Source organism: Syzygium oleosum, unplaced genomic scaffold, assembly GCF_021117445.2.
Source record: "Syzygium oleosum isolate NSW1041296 unplaced genomic scaffold, Sole_v2.1 Sole_v2.17, whole genome shotgun sequence".
Lineage (NCBI taxonomy): Eukaryota > Viridiplantae > Streptophyta > Magnoliopsida > Myrtales > Myrtaceae > Syzygium > Syzygium oleosum.
Window position 1 is genome coordinate 777332 of NW_026607501.1, and position 20535 is coordinate 797866.

A 20535-nucleotide genomic window follows, 5' to 3' on the forward strand; every position below is an offset into this window, starting at 1 on the left:
TAGACATATGGTTTTTTAGAAAAATTATGCATAAAAGTTATAAACTATCTTTTTCCTCCTCTAGTTAAATCATTATTATTATCACTTATATCCGTATGTATTGATTCTAAAATACTAGTAGATCTAGTAAAGGACTTAGTGAATTTTCTAGTAATTTTAGTTTGAAACATGACATTTCCATATTTCATCAAGAATATTTTTATTTACTCTAGGCACTCAATCACATTGTAGCATTCTATTCATGGTTCTCTTGCCAATATGACCAAACTCATAATGCCAAACACTATGCGTATTAATATGAAAAATAAATTCAACACCACAAGAGTAATCAAAAGACATGTTACTATCATTATTCATCAAAATGAGCAAGTAAATCTTGTTGTTGGCATTTTCCAATAAAGGATGCCTCTCTAGTGAGAATCACTTTATCGGATGCAAACATCACACGAAATCCATAAAGACCAACCATGTACACCGAAAAAAGACTCTTGTTCGACTTGGGGACATGGTGAACATTTTTAAGAGCAAGAGTTCCGCCCGAAGACGACACAAGATATTCTGACAATCACACTCGTACCCGAGTTCCCCCTGTAAACATGCACGTGGTCATTCATCTCCTCATAGGAAGTAGAAGCACTCTTATGAGAACTCACATGTCATAGTCTACCTCCACTATACAAGTCGAGAACGGCAACAAGATTATCATCGACATGGTTGGCTTGCTGCCCACATTGTTCCTTTTGGTCTTTGACATATCATCAAGTTGCTTGCCATCTGTGTGATGCGTGAAAATCAATAGATCTATTTTTGGTGGATCCTGAAATGGATTAAGTGTAGGAAGGGAACTTCAAGATTTTGGCCATTGGTCAATTGAACACTTAAGATAAAAACTTATTCGACATCACTATACATGTCCAAACTTGCAATTCTTGTAAGGAAGAAGACGAGTCTGGCTAATCGTGTTCCTTTTTGTTGATTGGTTGTTGGCAGCTGAAAAACGAAAAAGAAAAAATCTGGCAGAAGAGTGCTTCGCCGAAAACGGTCTTCAAAGAAATACCTTTCACCGAAGTTGGCTCTTCGGCTTTTTGTGTATATCGGGTTCTGTGTTAGTTAGGAAAGGAAGAATTCGGTTCTAACTAAGCAAAAACTAAGGATAAAGTAAACAATGAGTGCAGATAAAAGGCTCAAAGCAAATGCGAATAAGAAGATAACTTGCGAAATTAAAAATATGTTGTTTCATTGATTGATCGCGGATCCCTTACAACAATCCTTCATTAGCTATTTATAGCCAGACTAGACAAATAACCATCACTGCGGTTATTTTTTCAAATTCAAACTATTCCCGGAACATTCGGGTTGTTTTCCTAGCAACCGTATTTTGTTAACCATAAGGCAGTTGAATTTTGGCCTTCACGGATTCTTCGGTAATTTGTCTACTATTCGCTTATCCTGTTTTCTGAATCAAGGCTCGTGCTGAGCCATCGGTAACTGCAGCCGTCCTTATCCACGGGCTTCTTTTGACTCGTGAGCTGACTTCTCGATAACACTTCTGAGCCTTATCAGTTTGCCGTGGCCCATGAAGGTTATTTATGGATGTCAACAGAAATGTATTGAATTCTCACTGATTTCATGCAATGTTTTCTAACCGGGTCTCTTTTCAAGCAAGGAAAATGTGTATGTGCTTGATTGGATTAGAAACCCTCCTTTAGCTTAATTGAGTATAGGCAAATGAAAAGAATTATATTACGTCAGATTTTTTTTTGGGTCAAATATCACGTTTGAGTTGACTATACTCAATTCTCGCAATATTTATCTATAGATCAAAATAGGGGTCAGTGATATATATATATATAGATGGTCCACCATCGGGTTGGTTCCACATAGCGAGGATTGCCAACTTCCTCTTGTCGCCGTAACGAGCCAGAGCTAATGAGATTGATGTTTTGCCTCTTGCATGGAGGTCCACTTAGTCAACTCTTCAGAAAAATAATCACGGAACACTAGCACAATTCCCTGAATTAGATGAGAGTACCTGAAGAATTGCAGCAACCGTATCAACAGACAATGCATTTGAAAATAAGATATTAAGAGGCGGTTATATTTCAAGATTGTACACAAAAATGATTTCGATGAAGTTAGGAGAGTGGCATGAGGCAAGTAATATACATCGTTTCTCAGTACAAAATAGTAAAGCAATGCACAATCGGAAAGAGTCGGGCATTTACAACAGAGTTATCAATACATACATGAAAACAGACATGCAAAAATTCATTTGAACTACCAAAACAGTGCCATCCTCTCACTCAACAAAACCGCGGAAGATGGATTTCACTGCTAAATCAACTACTTCTAGCATTATGCTTTGAACATAATAAAGGCTGAACCTCACAAAAGTCACAAGTTAGAAGATCATATGGCCAGGAGCAGTACCACAATTCCTTTTCTCATATTAATTGGCCAAAGCTGGAAATAACCAACCCAGGTGAAAGATTCTCACTAGCAAAGCCTTTTGTGAAATTACAAATGCAGCAACCACACCAATTGGGGGACAAAGGCAAATGCAAGTTCTTGAATGCGAACACAGGCAAAAACTAGACACCTCATGCATAAACTCAAGTTAATACTGTCAAATCTCTACCCTGGAAGAAATTTTTTTGAGGATAATGATAACCATGGCTTAAAATTTTAGATGAAAACCCTAAGCAATGTCCTGCGGCTCACTGCTGGATAATATAGGTTGGATTGTGGCCACATGCAAGTGGCAACCAGGGTGACACTAGCCTGCTTAACCTAACTTTGTGTCATTAATGTTGCAGCCTTTGGCTTTAGAGTGATAGTGGCATGAGTTTTGGCTCTTGGTAACCAATGGTAGATTTTCAACTGCCCAACAGTTAGTGACGTGAGAACCTAGTGATGCGATCCCGAGTTTGTGAGCCAAGAGATTTCGCATGTAAATGTGACCCAAATGTAATCCCGTGCCTTAGAATTCTATCCTGATATATTGTTGAGGAGTTCTGATCAAACATGAACCAGGATATATTTGTCAAATGTTGCATCCAAAATGTGCACAATATGCGGCATCTCTGGACGTTAAGCTAGAATACGATATAAAAGCGTGTTGTATGTGTGGCCAGCGCCATTAGCCAAGCATTACTGGAAAATGGTATAAATATCAAGTCAATAATCATTCTTCTGGTATGCAAAGAGCCTAGCCCTGATTGAGATACCAAGCTTGCTAGTTGCCAAATGGCCAGAGAATTTCCAAATAACATAGACCTAATTATTCTAAAATGAATGAATATCGAGCCAATAATTTTGCTTTAAATGTGACCATGTGCCTAAGTAATTAATCTTGATATAATATTGTTGAATGCTGATCAGACACATGAACCAAGAGTTCCATTTTCCCTCCAACAGAGTGAGTACCAGGAGAGAGAACACCGGAACCAATAGCAGTTATTTGTCAAACTCCAACATGCCAAAAAAATGGGGCTTTCTAAGGTACACTTCACCACTTTCAAAGATTCAGCATTCTTAGAAACCTTCATGAGGAGATCACAAAGTAACACATGCATATATGATTAAGCATTAAAGAATTAAGGGAACTGTTGAGATTGCATACCGCTGCCTAAATTCATCAAAATGCTCCAGGATAAACAAGATGCATGACTTCTTCAATGACGTCGCATGTGCGTCTTCAGAGAGCTCTAACATAGCTGCAATATTTTCCAATGATAAACTCTGCAAAATACACTCAACAATGAACTCAGGAACCAAAAGGAAACTCACAAAAGCATTACTGGCTAACCTCTTCGATGGCATGTTGGCAAAATCTCTTAAGTTCTTCCATGAGATATTGATCAGCAGCTCTGAGAAGATCTTCTGCAATGTCCAACGTAACATCAACCGACCCTGTGTATGTGAACCTGTACTAGTAAAATGGGCTAATGAATTGGAGAATAAAGCATAAATGTTTTTGGCTATGTTGAACTATTCTTATGCTAACCTCATCATTGCCGCAAAAACCTCCCGTTTAATGTTTGGAATCTCTACGTTAGTTGCATCCTTCTCCTGTAATTATGCAAAAAGTTGAAATAATTAAAAAAATACTTTCTACCTAAGTTCACCGGTCTCTAATTTCATAGTTTAGTAAGGCTTCTTTGAAATGAGAGCAGCTGAGGTAGTGTGGCGCTTTTCTGTACGATATAAGAGCCAAATGCTATAAAAGCATAACGCACAAACTTAAAAACATAAAATAACTTGCCCGATAATTGCCATCAAACATTGCACGGAATGCATCTGAAGAAGCAGACAAGAAAAACTTGTGCGCATAGAATTGTTCCCCTGCAACAAATGCATAAGTCAATAACAGGAAGGCAACCAAAACTGATAAAAAGGACTCCAAGAGTCAGAAATTGAATTTATTCCATAACAGCACGCAAAGGATGGACAGACGATTTTTTACTTACCTTCGACCCAAAAGGTTACATCAGATGGCATGGTTTTCTTTTTGTACTGCTTCCTCAAATTGACCTACAATTAGACTGCTTCCATCAGGGCACTGGACTTTGGTCAAACTAACTTTCAGGAAGCGTCACAAAGGCATTCAAAGAAGAGAGTAAGTTAAAATGCCAAGAGATGTGCTGAACGTGAAACAATCTTCAAGAGAGTCTGAAGAACAAATCACTCAATTTCTTGGAGGAATTGATGGACACTAATCAGTTCAGGGTACCATTTTCTTTTACACACTTCTCAGTATGTAATGTAGTTGCTGCAAGGTTTGCGCAAAATAAACAGATTCTTGAACTCCATTCTCTCTTTTCTCTAGACATGGTATGAGAGCCTAGTCAAAGAAAGAAAAAATCAAATTGAAACTTAGATATCCTCAATGCACAAATCCTAGAGAACCACTGCCATACTTGTAACCCTGCTTATGTGATACGGACATTAAATTCACGGAAGATGCATTTCAAACTCATCCCTTGAGTATTGTGAATTATGCTACTCTCTTTTATTCCACTGGGGGAGTTCCAATCTTTCCCTTTCTAGAGATTAATGGTACAGTTAATACCTTCGAACAAAAAGAAATACTAATTCACCAAGATGGTAACTATGTGTGATGGGCCATAGAATCAAGATTTATCACCTGAATAAAATTTACAATGAAACTAATGCACTGTGCATAAACATTGTGCACTAACAAGATAAAAATGAGACAACGGCTAATTTTGCTTTTAAGGCCTTAAGATGACACATTGATTTCGTCCTTTCTTCCTATTTTCCAGTTAGAATGTACATGAGATAATCGCCGTATATATTGCTTTAATATGATAAAAATATTTTTAATACACTCATGGCAATGAAGAAATCAATGGCCTATTTCCATTATGGCAATGAAGAAATTCTACGCCTTGTTGGAGCCAAGACATGGCATCATGCAAGTATTTTCATATCCCCAAAACGACAAAGCTGCTGCCAAACCTAATTAACCAATCTCAAAGGCCAAATCCATCAAATAAATCTACACTCCTGATGAATCTATACTGACTCTTAAATCAGTTACTATGCATGTGTTCATCCATCCTCATGTATTCACAAAAGTAGCTTATGGAAATAAGCCCGCCAGCTTCACATATCTTTCCTTTGTTGGCAAAGAAAACATAGTGATGACAAATGCAAATGAATTAGAGAGAAAGTCGAAAACTGAATGTTTTGGGTTTACAATCTACCCTTTAGCCATCTATGTACCCCATATGACTACTTACAAGTACGCTCCAATAAATAGCTATACTAACATATACAAGTATTCCTCAACATTCCCACTCAAGTTGGAGAACATTTATCATATGCCACCAACTTGGTACCAAAGTTGCTCACCCGAGAACTAGAAAGAGACTTAACAAATATATAGACAAGTTGATAATTTGAATCCACAAATGCTGCTTCAAATTTACCAGAAATGCACAAATGCACTGAACCCTTAGCTTGCCCCACACACCGAATCTCAAGATTGCCTCCGTAAAGGAGCGATAAGAAGCACTTGTAAGTGAAACTAGACAATGACTACATGTGTACTAAATTTGAAGTTCAGGTTTCTTACAAAGCAGAATCATGAGGCAAATCTAGATTAAAAAAAGCATACTTGGGGTGGTAGTGCAGGTGGAGCTGCATCTACAGGTGAGAGACACAAAGCATGTTTGGCCAACGTTAACAAGGCTACTCCACCGTCAAGTTGCTGCTGAGGACAAGAGGAAGTAAGCAATCCTAGTAGCAATTCCAAACCTTCATGAAAAAATAGTTCACTCAGTTACTAAAAAGGTTCTTTAATGCACGATGAGTTTTTGAACATGAAAAGTTAAGGCCTGAAAATGCTGAAAACTCCTCAGAGTATAAACTTGCCACTTTTGTCGAGAAAAATCATCTGGTGATCGATTGGGCAACTAAGATGAGCAAGAGCAAAAGATATTCTTTCTCGAATGGCCTTCTTTGATGCTTGCATCAAATACACCAAGTCTTTTAAGGCCTACGAAAAAGAAATTGAAAGAAGCATTCTGCATAACCTGCCTGTAACGTAAGAAGTGTGTAAAATAAGCACCAATATAATGAAGAACATGTCATTGAGAAGATAATTACGCACTCGTCCATGAATCTTGTTCTTTAAACTCTTCAATGTTCTTGCAACACATGATTCCACTGCCTGCCGCAAGACCAACATACTCATCGTAATGTTAACATGAAGACAGAAGAGTGACTAAACTTCACACATTGAGCACGTCTTCCCAATAAAATCGAGAGACGATGTTGGATATGAAATCTAATTTTCATAAATAAGATGAGCAATTGAAAAGGAAAGAATTGCAAGTTAGTTACTCAATATATTGCTACGAAACTAGACTTAGATGGCACTAATTATTAAGAATGTGTCGTTAAACTTGGTTTAAAAGCCACATGTGTTGGACATGATTAAAAAACCCCTTCCTAATATCGATGTTCATCAAAATCTGAATCTTTTCCTAACTAGTTGAATAGTAGGTTTAAAGTGTAATAGGGCAATCGTTTTTCATATTGTCATACTATGAAAGTTAATACCACAGAGAAGTATTAGTGCATTCCCTATACCTTGGTCTTTTGGCGACTCAATTTTGGTGGTTCCAGTCTCATGTTGGCGAAATAGTATTTCCATCTAGTTTCATTACGGTTTCTAAAGGAGTTAATTGTTAATTAATGTGGCATCTGCTGGTATTGCCACATAATATGATTCCATTGAAAACCTAATGGAAGTTCGACGGAATAACTTATTTCACTAATACTGTGCATGGCCTAAAATCACCCAAAGTTAAAGTACAACCGATCATTTTGCTTTACCAAATTGCTTTAAGAGTCTAAGTACAGAGAGTATCTAAACAATTTTCTGCTAGCTCAAATTTTTGGAAAGTTGAGTAGGGCCTGATGTAGCGTATTTAGATTCTAGAGAATACCTTGCTGATGAACTTAAATTGAGATAGGAATCTCACATTGGATAATGTAATTACTAAATATGATACCAAAACAGTTAGCATTGAGACCAGTAGCATAAACAATGTAGAGTTTCCCTAGCAGTAGCAAGATGCAAATTTCATCTTCCACTTGCATAGTCAAAGTTGAATATGATCCAACATACTTGGCTAGTGAATTTCACATGTTGCAGCATCCGAAATCCATCCATGATAATGAATTCCGACAGATTATCCTGTGACAAATGAAGGAAACTATTGAGGGCATCCTCTTCAAAGTAGGCTCTTCACTCTTGGTCTACTAAATCCGTGGACAATTGAATACCTCATTATCCATTAGACACTCAAGAACACTAGCAGCAGCAGCCTGGAGTGGTCCGCTTTCCGAATCTAGAAGCCCCAGGAATGCCAGTAAGCCACCTTCATGAGCAATACCAGCTTGATTGTGTTTGTCCTGAAATTGAGAACATGTTTACTATAGTGAGATCAGTGCATCTCACAACTAGACCAATAACATAGAATATCTCACAGGCTAATATTTATCTCAGTTCTGTTGCATTCAGTAAAGATATAGTGCAATTCTGAGGAAGGATCAGTCGAACTACTAGATTTGTCGGCAAGTCATGGCGAAATTATTCTATGAACAACAAGCGAAAGACGTTGAATTCATATCCAGATGCTGAAAAAGGTGGACTGAAAATACAACTATTAAACATGTGAATCAAATGGCATCTTTATGTACTCATATGACAGTAAAACATTCATAGTAAAGAGGAAACTAGATGTGTTCCCATCTTTGATGCTAAAACATGTTGCAAAAATCTATGGATAATTTATTCAAAAGAAGGGAAAATGGAAGTCGCCACCATAAATATACAAAATAAAACATTCTTATGAATTAATGAGTAGTGCTGCAGCATAGAGAACAACGACCTGAGCCAACCTTCGCAGTGCCAAAGTTGACATCTCCCTCACTTTAACATTAGGAGATTGAAGCATCCCAATTAGAGGACGAACTGCACCCCTTTGAACAATAGCCTGTATACGTAATAAAAAAATGGACAACAAAATTGTGACATTACTTGTTGCTGTTGGGCAGGGAAGCTGACAGCAACAATAACATAAGGCACTGTCATGCTAACCTCTTGGCTTTGCTTTCATGTTAATTTATTATATATAATAGAATGAGAGTTTAATGAGCTTCTACTCATCAATAAATCAAACATAATGATCCAGATTCTTCCATGAAGAGAGAGAGAGAGAGAGGTAATAAATATCCCACTGACGCCCTTCCCTCTTATTTTGGGTAATCAATGGATGAAATTCAAAAAAGCAATTTCCGCTAGGAGAGGCTTAATATCTAACTAGAGAACCATCCAGTCAAAAGCCAGATCTGCACTTACATGAAAATCTGTTCTTTTAAATATACTTATGATCATTTTATGGTATACCAAGACTAATTCATTAATTCATCCACATATGTTAAATCTAAAATAAGGTGATGCCTGCAAATTGCAACAGCTATATCACTGGTGTGATGGATGGAAACTGCAATTGCCATTTCTAAAACCTCTGTAAGCATCAGCTCATGAAGTTGGGTTCTTGTCATCAATGCAGTTTGAATTCCAGTAAAATTTCCAGTTAAAGAGAAGACTTTTATTGCTTTGCCAAATTTTGGAAAAAAGATGGAGAGAGAATTCATTGTAATGTCTCGTTCTTTTTGGCTAATATTAGGTGAAAAAAAATGCTTCTATGATCTCTGACGGCCCATAGGGGAGATATTTGGAAGATGCACAGAGTAAACAGCTCATGGTTATTCCTATTTTTAGCGTAACGACATTTCCTTAGGAAAAAAAATTAAAGAAAGACAATACGAGAACAAAGAACATAGAGTTATAATGAGTAAAACCGGACATTCATAAGTCACCTTACGGTCTGAATAGGCAGCAGCCAATTCTGCAAGTAGTGAAGCTGCTTGCTTTTGGACCCGCATGCTGCTAGAACTGTGATGAGATAGATTAACTACGAAGTTCAGAAAAAAATAACATAATACTTTCAAAGTTGAAACAACAAACAAAATACTGGTTGAAGTAGACATACCCTAGCAATCTTATAATTGGTTGCAAAGCCCCAGCATTCATGACATGTTTCGTTAATTTTTTAGATGAGTCCACCAGAATAAGAAGTGTTGAAAGCTGCAATACCAGAAAATTAATGAATATTATCTGTTCTAGTTGCAAGATGAGTTAAAAATCAAATATGAGCTTAAGATAAATGAAGTACACAGACTCTCATTACCGCCACATAGTTGATCTCGTCATTCTTAGATTTGAGCATAAAAACAAGGGTAGGAAGAGCTCCACACTCCACAATCTGAAATACAAGTTATATGAATTTTCTGCAGATATCAATGCAGATGGAGAAACAAATAATAATAATAAACTTGCTGAAATGTGAACTCCACCTGATCCTTGTTCTCATTGTTTTTTTTAGCCAGGATCCGCAATGCCCTAGCAGCAGCCCCTTGAACATTTATGACATCAACATCAAGCAACTCAACAAGTAGCGGAATACCACCTTCCATCCTACATATCCACCCATATAATCAAGGAATGATCTAGCATTGACAAATCACAACTTATTCTACAAGTGCAAGTATGTGAGCATAAAAACCTGACGTGGATTTGGACACTGCTATTCTCCCAAGCAAGCTGACTAATAGCCTCGGCTGCTCTTTCGGTAACATCATTCAACGATCTTGAACTAGGGCCGGCTTTGTGCCTCTTCAGCAGACTAACAAGATGGGTTATGGCGCCACTATCGACTATGAGTTGTTGATACTCAGGCTGTAGACAGAAAGGATGTAGAGAATTCAAACATTTTGAGCAATATCAATAGCACTTGACCAATGACCTAGCGTATCAAACTCAAAAGTCTGAGCACCCAAGTGGGGCAGGCCAACTGTGCATAACCAGCAAAAATGAGAAGATCTTAGCTAAGTTGGACTGGAAACGGAAGTCTTATCGTAATATAGACTACAAAAGAAGGAAGACAAACAGTCACTAGGAACATACGGAAGTACTTGTTTCGAGATAGAGTCGAGTGGTCTTAATAGCAATGACCAATTGAGTCGTTCTCAGATAGCCTTGGGATAAAACTGACCGGTCAGATTGTCTAGCCAGCAGTTTTTTCATGCATGTGTTGTATTGATGATAAAGTGTCAAAAGCAATCGCAGAATAGAAGACCAATTTTATTCCTGAGTAAAATAGATGCACGTATTCATCCTAATGCTCCTCAGTTGCATTGCCGCCCTGGTCATGTCCGGAAAGTTGACGGCACAAATCCAGTTGTCAGTACAATAATGTAGCTATGTTGATTCTGTAATCCAGTGTAGTAATTAGACAATAGAAAGAGTGGATCCAAATCCAATGGCCGATATGTTGATTCACTTAGATGCTCTCAAAAGAACTTAGTCAAGCCGTGAGATAGAAGATTTCTTTAGACATATACCAGTTGATAAATAAGCCCTACAGCCGTAAAACTAAGAGCAACAGCGACAACTCAAATTGCTTTACAGGCACTTTCTGCTTCCCGGATGGATCAATCATGTCAAAGTCGAATGCCAGGTCCTACCATGAAGTACCAAATACAAGTTGTGAGATAGCTAAACTAAGTGAAAATTACTTTAAGTGGCCGATCGAAAGTCAGAGAGTAGACTCCCATGGCTGCTTACGTAGTTCAATCTTATTATAGGTTAACGCCGCTACACAATCTTGATCATCTGTGGCCAGTTAAGTTTGTCAGCATTAATTACTTTGCCGAATATGTCGACTAATAATTATCGTATGTGAGAGTATAAAAACCGGTGATGTCACTTGCCAGTCGCAATTCATAATTATCAATGTTAACTGCAGTCGGCATACAAGTTACCCAAATACGTAATACGTAAACATCTATATACTCCACTTCCAAGAAGAAACTGCATAAACATTAGCAATATGAAACCCAACTCACGTTCTTAGCAAGTATGGTCAGGATAGCTGCGCTTCCCTCCTCAACTTGGTGCTCAAGATGCTTCTCACACTGGTCCCCTTCTCCTGAAGGTGGAGCTTGCAAATGCTTCACCAAAGCAGGTATCGCTCCATGTTTCACCATCACTTCTGCAAATTGCTCTACCAAAAACATAAAATAGATGCAGTCACACAAATTAGACAAAATCAACCGGCGCACGTCCACGCAATCAATCAACACTACACTAAGCAGACTAATCAAGCATTATATAATCTGAAGGAAAGACAGTAGATCATGATGGACACAAAATCTGACGTCGCACTGTGACTGTACCCTCGATAGCATGGCGAGCTAGCAAGTAGACTGCGACTTTAGCAGCGACCCTATCGGATTCCTCCCAAGAGAAGGAGCGGTTGAGGATATCGATCCTCGGGACCACAAGGCCATCCAGCGATTTGATAAAGCCCATCTCCATCAGCCGATTTACCCGAGAGATGAACTTCTTGTGATCTGTATAGGAAAAGTTCTGGAACTCATCGTGCCACAAGACGGTCTTTCGGCAATTGATGCTCTCAGGCTCGTGGACGGTCTTGTCCTCCAGCTTGCGCTTCCGTCCATTCTCCTCCGGCAGATCGTTCACGTCGTCTTGGTTGCAGTTAGAGTCCATGGAAGGGGAAGAACGAGGATGGATTGCAGAGAGGGAGAGGTGAACTGACGATGAAGAGAGCAGAGAGTGAGGTTGGCTTTCAAGTTTACGTTACGTTTGTTCCTTCTCCCTTACCGCTTGTCCTTTAAACGACCAATGCTGCATGAACCGGGTGTTCATGAACAGCTGAGATTTCACTTGCCTCATAAAACCCGGAGCATTTAATGATCTTCACATTTAAAAAATGATGCAAAATGATAATGAATAAGTCATATTCAATATTCAAGTTAATACGGCCATTTCATAAACTAAACTTGGCATACTTTAGGATTTCTTTCTAAACAATGGTAAAATACAACTTCACTTTTGCCAGTTCCTTTCCTTACTTCCCGCTGATTCTCGTTTTGGCTAAACTGGATTTTTCTTTCCTAATCCAAGTTGGATTGACCGGCCAATTCAAGGAAGAATTTTTAAATGATCCTGGTGCATAGGAGTCGGATGCATCTCAACCCTTGCATCATCAGGGTGGAGATGCATTGGCCTCATAAGCACCCGGTGCAACCAAACTATCTCCTACTCTATCTCCATGGCTATTTGCCTTTTAAAAGAAAATTTCTACCTTTCCTTTCAATTTATTTAATAAAGTGCTTGGACTTTCAATTTGTCTAATCAATTTTTGTCATTTTCACAAATTTTTTTAATTAAGTCCCTTCAACACATAATTTGATCACGTGTCATTGTCACAAGATGTAACCTATACATAATAGAGCTTTTTGTTCATATAAGCACAACTCCCACGCATTGCTGAATTAGGTCAGTCCCATGAAAATGCACACGATACATACAATCGACAAGGCTGGATACCGGCCGGACCTGGTTGTCTTGAATCTGGATCAACACGCCCAACTATTTGTCAAACCAGACTGAAAGTCTGGAACAAGATTTGTCAAAGATATATGCAATGTTTGATTATATGTGTTACTGGACCCATTTAATCACCTGGTAGAAATTTGTCGCATTCTCCGACAAAAGATTAATATAAGGGTAAAATTGTTTCGGGTTCCTTAAAATAATCAAATTGAGTTGCATCCCTCCATATGCATTTTGTGGATACTTGTAAGTCAGTCCGATGATGGGTGAGAGTGATAAACGGATCAAGAGGGTCTGGACAAGAAATGGGTACAGAAAGGCTTCTAGGATGGTTACGGGGACAAGCTTCAAACGAATTGTACATCTAATAGGCAGAGCATCTTTGGATTATATACGTGAAACTGTAATTGACTTACAAGAGCACCTTCTGACTTATATTTAACATTGGAACTCCAATGTTAGGCGTGCTCAAGTGATAACATTATCAAGATGGCTAACCTCTTGGGAAAGTGTAACTTGCACGCCAAACGAAAAAAACTGTGATACTTGGTGTGGGACTGTCCAAAGCTTGAGTGAATCCAGTAGGTCTGTGATCCAGGGATGAACCAAGTGAAAGCCGGTGGACTTGTAATAATCCGGTCCGACAATGGCGGGGAGTGTTCTGTAGGGTGAGAGAGCTTGGACAAAAAGCAGCTCCTAAAAGGCTTATAGGATGGCAAGAAGAGGGCAGGAATTAACCTAATTACTCACCAAGTAGGGGAAGAGCTTCTTGGATTATATATGTGTGTCGCGACCCTCCCAAAAGTGAATCACAAAGAGAAGGCTAATGGACTATTAAGTGTGGTGCTCAGCACGAGTTCTCACAAGCCCTACCAACCGCCACTTGGTATACTATTCAACATGCAATTAAACTTACTTTTTGGAGTCGCTAATGGACTACTAAGTGTGGTGCTCAGCACGAGTTCTCACAAGTCCTACCAACCGCCACTTGGTATACTATTCAACATGCAATTAAACTTACTTTTTGGAGTCGCCACTAATCAGTTAATCAGTTATGAGTCGATTAGCAACCGGAGGAGAGGCACCGGAGGGAAAAGAGATCCATGGGAGAGGGTTCCGCAGAGAGTTCGCCATTTTGAGTGAAGCTTCGCGTCGAGAACTCTTTTGAGTGTGCTCTTTGTATGTGTTCTGAGTGTTTGTACAAGAGCCCTATTTATATGTGTTAACCTCGAGTTTGAAAGGCTTGAAGCGCGAATATTCTCCATCAATCCACGTCTTCAGCCGATTATTTTCCTTTCTTGTTTGTTCAATTCCTCCCACTATTACTTCCTTCTGATCTTTATAGAAAGAATATATCTAGCGAATATTTTCATAAACTCCACCATATCCTCTCAAAATGGCGTTAGTGATGAAGTAAATCATCGCAAGATGAGAAAGAGTATCTAAGGAAATTCTCTCTCTCTCCAATCGCTCTCCTTTTGGCCAAGAATCATGCAGAAAATTGCTTTGAATCTTGCTTAATCTTGGCAAAGAAACGATCAAATTTCGCCGAATTGATCTCTTCAGCGACACCAAATTTAGTTGTTTCCTTTCAACCTGCGGATATTCCCAATTTGCATATCGTAATTGCCTTTTTTTCATTTTGAATTATTGACCGAGATCAAGAGCATGAGATGGTTAGCTATCTACGGGAGATGATCCTAAGTACGCTTGTCCGTGAGGGCGTCACGCGACAAAGAGTAATGTTGCATGCATCAAGCCTGGTAGTATCATGGGGAAGTCATGCGATGACTTAAAAATGCAAAAATTAAATAATGCAAGTGATATTTTTGTTTAGGGGTCGGGATTGACGCCTCACTTTCTATGCAATAAATGACTAAGTGGGTTGCCAAATTTTTTGTGTCAACAATCTGAAATTTGGAATTAACTCCTAAGAGGTGCTTTTACTCCAACGTTAAGCATCCTGGGGTGATGACACTACCAAGATAGGTGACCTATTAGGAAAGTGCCTACCTGTATGCCAAAGAACAAAACCGTGATTCCCAAGTATAATACAGGTCAAAATGGGCAATACATTAAGTGAGTTAATCCCGTGATGTCACAATACTCAATTCTCTCGAACCTAAGAATCGGGTCATTTGATGTCATGTTTTTTTATATCGGTCACCCGATTTGAATGTCATCACAAAAGTTTTCAACTTTTAATTTTCATTGTATTTTCTAAGACTAGAAATTAGAAGCTATCCAACATCAAACGAGGAAGAAAACACTAGTCAAAGCTTCGTTAAACTCTTAGGCTGTGTTTGATCGTCTGGATTTCTAGACAGAATATGACTGGATAGGATATGATATGAAATCCAAGTGATTTACTATATCCTTTCTATTGTTTAATGAATTGCAATAATAAAGTTGGTTATATAAACATCTTACCATGTCCATTATTTGTTATGAATGACATATTAGTGTAAATAAACTTAAAAATTGCACAAACGGAAATGGTAAGAATCTCTCACGACACCCTTGCCTACTTCATTTTTATTTGCTTATTTTTTTATTATTTTCCCTCTTTTTTATTTCTTTTTCCCCTTCCATCACACTCTATTAAAATTTTATTAAACAGTAAACTATACTAATATACCTAAAATACATAATAAATATAAAAATGAAATATATATTTATATATATATGAAATTTATTCGGGTTATATTCCTCTTATATTCAACTTTATCCCGTCTTAATCTGTTGGGAGAAGCCTAACATGTTTGGTAGTCAATTTGAATTATTTTGATGGTTGCTCATGAATAATACCTAATAAGAAGGAGTCCTATTAAGGTAGGACGCTAAAAAGGAAAGAATCATAAATAAGGAATCTTATTTAGAAAGAATATCAAGATGGAATCAATTCTAGTTATTGCTTGATTAGAGGAATTCCAATCAATCGGAGAGATTTCTAATTGGGAGGGGATTATCAATCAATTAGGGAGGATTCCTAACTTGGGTGGAGATCTACCGATATAAATAGAAGGGTTTGGGTGGAGATTTTTGTGTGCACTAGAAAATACTTAAGAGAGATAACAGGAGTTTTCAACAATGTGTGTAAACACGAGAGATCTTGAGAGTTGATCAAGTGATGATGTGTTTTGTGACAATTGTAAGGATTTATCGTGGGAGAAACACCATTAGAGTGTTTTTTGTAATCCTTTGATTATAGTTGAGCAGTTTCTGGATCACCATCCCCTGGTTTTTCCCTTAGTGGGTTTTCCACGTTAAAATTTATGGTGTATCGTTCTTTTTTTGCTGTACTATTTACGTTTTTCTACAAAGAGAATATACGACCGAATATTGCACGATTCTTACAGTTAGAATTTCGCTGCGATCGGTTGCGATCCGACTTAATTTACAACAAAGTGGTATCAAATTCTAAGGTTGTAAAAGATGTCAAAAGACAAGGTCAACATGATCATGCTCATGACTACGAATTATGCAATATGAAGGTGCAAGATAGAGGATCATCTCTACATCAAAGGCTTGCAAAGGTCAATCAAGAGAAGAATACCTCCAAAGGGCATGGTAAAGACTTTGACACCAACTCCTAAATCAACAAAAGCTGGAGATGAATGAGAAGATTCCTCAAAAGCCCCAATATTATCACTAAAAGAAGAAATAGAGGAGGAGGAGGAGGAGGAGGAGGAGGATGATGAGTAGACTATCCTAAATAAAAGATGTGTTGGCACCATTATAAGATGACTCCATCAAAGCATCTTTGAAGCTTTGTGCAAGAAGACAACGCTTATGATTTGTGGACAAATCTGGAGCGAACATACGTGAGGAATATATCTTAAAACATAGCAAGCTGGAAAAAGAAGGTGTTGCGTATGGAATGTAAAGATAGAACAAGTGTCTCTGAACACATAGGCACTATGAGAGATATGTTGAATCAAATCAATGCATTGGAGAGGATGCTCACTCCGAAATTGCATGTACACTTCTTGATAGGTTCTATGCCAAAAAATTGGGACACCTTAGTTATATCAATTCACAATTCGACACCTAATGGAGCTTTGACCGTGGAGTTAGTGAACGATAGATTGCTGAGTGAAGAGTAAAGGCACAAGGATGATGGGTACTACAACCATGGTGATAAAATTTTTGTTATCAATGAACAAGAGAAGAAAGTAGACCATGGGAGGAGCAAAAGCCATGGACCAAAAGATCGTTCTGTTGGAGGATGAAGCCAAATATTATTATTAAGGTCTTTTTTGTCTTTTCTATTAATTTTGCTTTTAGGTTAAAAGCTACGCTTATATCAGCTATTGAGAGAAGTTAGCCGTCAAGCGCTGAGAAGAAAATAGAGAGAAAAGAAAAGAGAGAAGAAAAAAGTGAGTTTTTTTTCTTTGTGAGTGTTCTCAATCTCTTTGTGCTCCGATCTTGAGAGAACATCATAATTGTATTCCTACTTTCTTCGAAGTCTAGTGGATTCGCAGAGTGCCTCTGCGCGGAGATGTAGCCCAGATTTGGGTGAACTTCGATAACAAATTCTCTGGTGTGTTCTTTCGATTCTGTTCTTTTATTATTATATTCTGCTAGTGAGGATCGTTTGCTTGGGTTATTTTTCTAGAATCGGTGCTCGATTCCCAACAACTGGTATCAGAGCTTGGTTGGTTAATCGAGAACATCGAGGGGTTTTTCGGTGACTTTTGATTGAAAGCAAACGATATGGCAGAAGATAAAATCAAGATCGATAAGTTCGACGGGCAGGATTTCAGATGGTGGAAACTCCAAATCGAGGATTATCTTTATCAGAAAGATCTCTATGCACCACTTGAGGGTTGGAAACCTGAAATAGCGGAAGTGGATCCGACAGCAGAATCAGGATGGAAAATTCTTGATCGAAAGGCATTAGGTGCGATTCGTCTAGGGTTGACGAAAAAGACAGGGTACCACATCGCGAAAGCAAAAACTGCAAAAGAAGCCATGGATATTCTTACGAATATATATGAGAAGCCATCCACATCAAATCAGGTATTTTTGCTGAAAAAGTTGGTTAATATGAAGTTATCTGATAGAGGTTCCGTAGCAGAGCATATTAATAGTTTCACGCAAGTCACAGGTCAGTTGGAATCCGCAGGCATAAATCTGGATATGAAGCTTCAAGCTTTATTATTTTTATGTTCTCTTCTAGAAAGCTACAACACCGGTGCGGGGAATTTCAAGCACCATGAAGGATGATTTGACTCTGGATGATCTTTGTGAGTAGTATCATGGATGAAGAGATGCGAAGAAAAGTCTCAGGTGGAAATAATTTTTCGCCATCTACATCTTCCACGGCACTAGTAGTGGAGAACTGTGGGAGAAGTAAAAGCAGAGGAAAATTCAGCGAGCGCGGTAGATCACAGTCAAGGGGAAAGAGAGAGGTCGCAAAAGATGAGTGTTGGTTTTGTCACCAGACTGGACATCGGAGGTTTCAATGTGAGGCCTACAAAAAGAAGCAGCGGGATGAGAATCAAGGAGCTAATGTGGTTAGCGATGAACCTTCGCTAGAGAACTTGTGTTTATCTGCAGGGTATGACTTGACGACAGACAAGTGGTTTATTGACTCCGATGCTTCTTTCCATTGCACCTCGCAAAGAGACATATTTGCTGATTATGCCAGTGGAGATTTTGGGCAAGTGGTTGTGGGAAATGGCCACATGTGTCCAATTGTTGAAAAAGGAACTGTGATTGTGAACATCTCAGGTGGAGGACGTCTAGTTTTGCATGAAACTAGACATATCCCAGAATTAAAGAAAAATCTAATCTCAACTAGTAAACTTGATCAAGAAGGTTTGGTAACAACCTTTGGATGCGGAGAGTGGAAGATAACCTCGGGGGCAAGAGTAGTAGCAAAGGGAAAACGTACAGGTACGCTTTACCTTCTCTAGGGAGACAATATCAATGATATGGTTGCAACTACAATGGCTACAGGTAATTTGTCTACTCTTTAGCATTATCGTTTGGGACATCTTGGTGAAAAGGGTGTAAAGCAGTTACACTCAAGGAAGTTACTTCCAGGTTTGCAGAAAGTTGAATTAGATTTCTGTGAGAGTTGCATTTATGGAAAACAAAAGACAGTCAGTTTTCAGTTGAATGGGCGACAGAATAAAGGTAAAAAAATTAGAGTTGGTTCATACGGATGTGTGGGGACCGGCTCAGGAACTCTCTTATGGTGGTAAGAGATATTTTGTCACATTCATTGATGATGCAACAAGGAAGACTTGGGTCTATGCTCTCAGAGAAAAATCAGAAGTATTTGGGATATTCAAAATGTGGAAGGCCATGGTAGAAAAAGAGACAGGTTATCAAATTAAAGCTCTAAAATCTGATAATGGTGGTGAATACACGAGTAAGGAATTTGCAGAATACTTGAGCCGAGAAGGTATACACGGGTTGAAGACTGTTCCTAGAACTCCTCAAGAGAATGGTGTAGCTGAGAGGATGAATAGAACCATTCTGGAATGTGCGAGATGCATGAGGCTACATGCGGGTCTTCCGCTACACTTATGGGCTGCTACAGTTGATGCAGCTGTTTATCTGATTAATAGGAGTCCATCTAGTGCGCTTGATGGAGAAATACCGCAAGAGTAGTGGTCAGGTAAAACGATTGATTATTCATATTTAAAAGTTTTTGGTTGTATTGCATATGCTCTGATTGATAGGAAGGATAGGAAGAAGCTTGATGCTAAATCCCAGAAGTGCGTCTTTATTGGATATGGTAGCGACGAGTATGGCTATATGCTTTGGGATTATGAAAATAACAAAGTCATCCGCAGTCGGAATGTGGTATTCCATGAAGAAAAGATGTACAAGGATCATCAGATGGAGCATGAGAAGGCAGTAGAACCAGAATATGTTGAGCTGGACACAATACCTGTGAAAATAGTTCCAGCTAATCAAAATGTACCTGAAGGGGAGGTTCAAGATGAACCTATTATCAATGAACAGGGAGTTCAAGAGGAACGCGGTGATCCAGAACATACTGACGACCCTGAAGTACCTATCTTGAGGAGGTCTACACGAGTTAGAAAGCCAAAGGTAATTTTTGATCCATCAGCTAATATTGTTCTCAACCATGTCTTATATACAGATTCGGGAGAACAGGAGACTTATGATGAGGCAAAGAAAGACACATCTCACATGCAGTGGGAGCGTGCTATGAAAGACGAGATGAGCTCGTTACCTCATAACAAAACTTGGGAGTCAACAGAGTTGCCTGCAGGTAAAAAGGCTTTGTTAAATAAGTGGTTGTACAAGATAAAAAATGAAGCAGATGGCAGTATCAGATACAAAGCGAGACTTGTGGTCAAGGGCTTTTCTCAGAAAGAAGGAATCGACTACTCCGAAATATTTTCACCAGTAGTAAAGATGACATCAATCAGAGTTTTGTTGAGTATAGTTGCAGTGGAGGATCTTCATCTCGAGCAATTGGATGTGAAAACGGCGTTTTTGCATGGGGACCTAGATGAAGAGTTATACAT

The 20535-nt window shown here is 38.6% G+C and overlaps 1 protein-coding gene across 1 annotated transcript; it reads right to left on the reverse strand.

Annotated features, from left to right (window-relative positions):
• Positions 1-1863: 1863 nt before the first annotated feature.
• On the reverse strand, positions 1864-12172 carry LOC115688727 (ARM REPEAT PROTEIN INTERACTING WITH ABF2-like). The gene is made up of 19 exons (XM_030614638.2): positions 11839-12172; positions 11509-11666; positions 10167-10339; positions 9958-10078; positions 9792-9866; positions 9594-9688; positions 9421-9496; positions 8427-8531; positions 7819-7947; positions 7661-7729; positions 6638-6697; positions 6400-6523; positions 6143-6282; positions 4470-4533; positions 4265-4344; positions 4007-4071; positions 3809-3926; positions 3623-3741; positions 1864-2032 (listed from the first exon to the last, which is right to left on the reverse strand). The coding sequence occupies exons 1-19, from the start codon at positions 12170-12172 to the stop codon at positions 1927-1929; spliced, it is 2211 nt and encodes a 736-aa protein (XP_030470498.1). The 3' UTR covers positions 1864-1926.
• Positions 12173-20535: the final 8363 nt, after the last annotated feature.

What these genes read in the sequence shown, in the direction of transcription:
- LOC115688727 (XM_030614638.2), bottom strand. Translation starts at nt 12,172, where the DNA reads ATGGACTCTAACTGCAACCAAGACGACGTGAACGATCTGCCGGAGGAG. An exon ending in AGTGTCCAAATCCACGTCAG is followed by an intron (nt 10,079 to 10,166) that starts GTTTTTATGCTC and finishes GTGGATATGTAG; the next exon opens with GATGGAAGGTGGTATTCCGC. An exon ending in TGTTTGATGGCAATTATCGG is followed by an intron (nt 4,072 to 4,264) that starts GCAAGTTATTTT and finishes GCATAATTACAG; the next exon opens with GAGAAGGATGCAACTAACGT.